This window comes from Macadamia integrifolia, unplaced genomic scaffold, assembly GCF_013358625.1.
Source record: "Macadamia integrifolia cultivar HAES 741 unplaced genomic scaffold, SCU_Mint_v3 scaffold741, whole genome shotgun sequence".
Taxonomy (NCBI): Eukaryota; Viridiplantae; Streptophyta; class Magnoliopsida; order Proteales; family Proteaceae; genus Macadamia; species Macadamia integrifolia.
The window spans coordinates 439-2,971 of record NW_024870529.1 but is presented as its reverse complement, the minus strand read 5'-3'; the positions used below and the strand labels follow the sequence as shown (position 1 = coordinate 2,971).

The following is a 2,533-nucleotide window of genomic DNA, read 5'->3' as shown; positions in this document are numbered from 1 at the left end:
GTAATAGCTATAAATAGTCACCTATTCCTAGTAAAGGGTAAAAGGATAGAACCTATTATGGGACATACAAAGCATTACAAACGTATGATCTCTCCTCCTCCTTTTCCTTCTTCATCTGCAAAGAAGATGGAAGGGTCTGGGGATCTTGGCACAGGTTTTCTCGAGAAAGATTTTTGTGTTCTTCATGTTAATACTCGGCCTCCACACCTGCTATGACCCCTTGAAGACTCTTGCTTACTCCTCTCATTACTTTTGCATAGGAAGACTCTTAAATATTTTACCCAAAAAAAAAAGACTACCTAAACATGTTGTTCAAGGACATCTTCAATGAGGAATAGAAGAAAATGGTTAATAGGTGTAAAAGAGTGCTAATTTGAATATTTTAAAATAAAATTGAGAAGGGAAATATAAAAGTTCTAATTTAAGAGAGTTAAAAAAAATAAAAAATAAAAATCTAAGATAATTATAAAGGAATGATAGTAATTTCCTTTAAAAAATAAAAAAAGAAATTATGTTATTTTTTTGGTAAAAAAAAAAAAAAAGAAAGTATGTTATGGACATAACAAAGATGCTTGTGTCCCTCTATTCACATTGACCCATAGGAAAGGTGCCAAATCTGACGACTTGACCTTGCGACTCGTGAGTCATGAGGTGACGAAGGGACCGCAGTCCTTCGAGGTAGTGAATTCTTTTACGCCAACGGTACTGTACTGAAGACCAATACAGCAATTAAATAATGCGTCAGGTGTGATGCAAATGTTCACATCATCATCGACGGCCAAGCATCTAACAGAAAGATGGGACCCACGTGATTGTACCCACTGTCTGATTGAATATCCAACACCTCCTCTTTGTGGAAGAAGTTGGGCAGGTGTTAGATATTCAAATGGAGGCCCCCTTGATTTACATCCCATGGATAGTGTGAGATAGATTCAAAGGGGTTCGAAACTAATAACCCAAATCGACTCTTCTAACTCTTTAACTCGTTAATCCACTTCTTTTCAAGGAGAAGTGGAATATGTTCATGTAAGCATGAGCATCAATTCCTACTCTCTTTCATGACGACCAAATTGAAGCAGAAGCAGAGTCCAGCAGCCCAAAATGGAGTCATCTGCATCTACATGTTCCTCATATTCCACTCGCTACCTTACACCGTTGCACAAACCAGTAATCAACCGCCGCAACCCTACACCGTTGCAGAACCGCCGCAACCTGACACCGTTGCACAGACACCGCCGCAACCTTTCGTTTCGTACAACTTCAACACCGGCCCCAGCCCTTCCGTGATCATCGCGCTCATCGTCATCATATGTGCCTTCACGTTCTTGTTCTTCTTCTCCCTCTGTGTCCACCAATTTGCCCAGATCAGAAACGAAGAAAACGTTCCCTCTAATGGAGTGGAAGGCGGAGGAAGGTCACGAAGGCCACCTCGAGGGCTCGACCCAGCTGTGATCGAGACTTTCCCAACCTTCTCTTACTCATACGTGAAGGATCACAAATTGGGAAAAGAATCTCTGGAGTGCGCCGTATGCTTGAACGAGTTCGAAGATGAAGATACGATTCGATTGCTTCCTAAGTGTGATCATGTGTTCCATCCTGAGTGTATTGATGCTTGGTTATCTAAGCGCAAAACCTGCCCAGTCTGCCGAGCTAACCTGGTTCCTGAACCGGGCGAAACACCTGAAATTACAATACCGGTACAGGACATAGAAAGTGAGTCCGATGGGGAAATTCCGATATCGGAACCAGGAGAGACAGAGAACCAGCAAGTTTCCATTAATGTATTGGAAGAACCACAGGTGGTGGTGGTGGCAGTGGCAGTATCACTGGAGGTGATTAGTCACACACCAACGCCGAACCGGCTAGCGAGATTGACGAAACAGAGAAACGCCGGGAGATTTCCACGGTCGCATTCGACTGGGCACTCACTGGTCCAACCGGGAGAAGACGTGGACCGGTTCACCCTCCGGCTGCCGGACGATGTGCGGAAGCAAATCATGAACATGAGGCTGCTGAAGCGGACTAGGAGCATGGAGGCGTTCCCAATTATAGGGACTCCGAAGAAGGGTAACTGGACGACCGGTGAAGGCAGTAGCAAAGGAGGGAAATCGATGAAGGTGGAGATGGGGGAGAAACCGGAAGGCTGGGTCTTCTCTATGACACCACCTTTCTTCATGAGAGCCTCTTCTCCTCGGCCACCGAAGAGTGCTCCGGTGACTCCTCGTCGTCCTTAACCCTTTTGGTCGCTGTTGGAAGTGACTAAGTGAGCTCGGAAGTTGATGGAACTGGACCGTCGTTGACTCGCCCTCCGGTCCGACCGTCATATCTGCGCTTCCATTTATTAATTGGTTTTTTTTTAATACAATAAAATAATAAATATACATGGATTAAAAAAAAAAAAAAAAAGAGAACGAAACTTATAAAAAAAAATATGAAAAAAATCACATATTTATGAATTTTAAGCTTATACCGTTGCAAATATATTAAAAGATATAAATATCTGTGTATCAAATGACCCATTTTGCAAATTTTC

The 2,533-nt window shown here is 43.1% G+C and overlaps 1 protein-coding gene across 1 annotated transcript; it reads left to right on the top strand.

Annotated features, from left to right (window-relative positions):
• Positions 1-1,058: 1,058 nt before the first annotated feature.
• LOC122069861 (RING-H2 finger protein ATL34-like) lies at positions 1,059-2,329 on the top strand. Its single transcript, XM_042633947.1, has one exon. It carries the CDS (start codon positions 1,059-1,061, stop codon positions 2,232-2,234), a length of 1,176 nt encoding a protein of 391 aa, XP_042489881.1. The 3' UTR covers positions 2,235-2,329.
• Positions 2,330-2,533: the final 204 nt, after the last annotated feature.

What these genes read in the sequence shown, in the direction of transcription:
- LOC122069861 (XM_042633947.1), top strand. Translation starts at nt 1,059, where the DNA reads ATGACGACCAAATTGAAGCAGAAGCAGAGTCCAGCAGCCCAAAATGGA.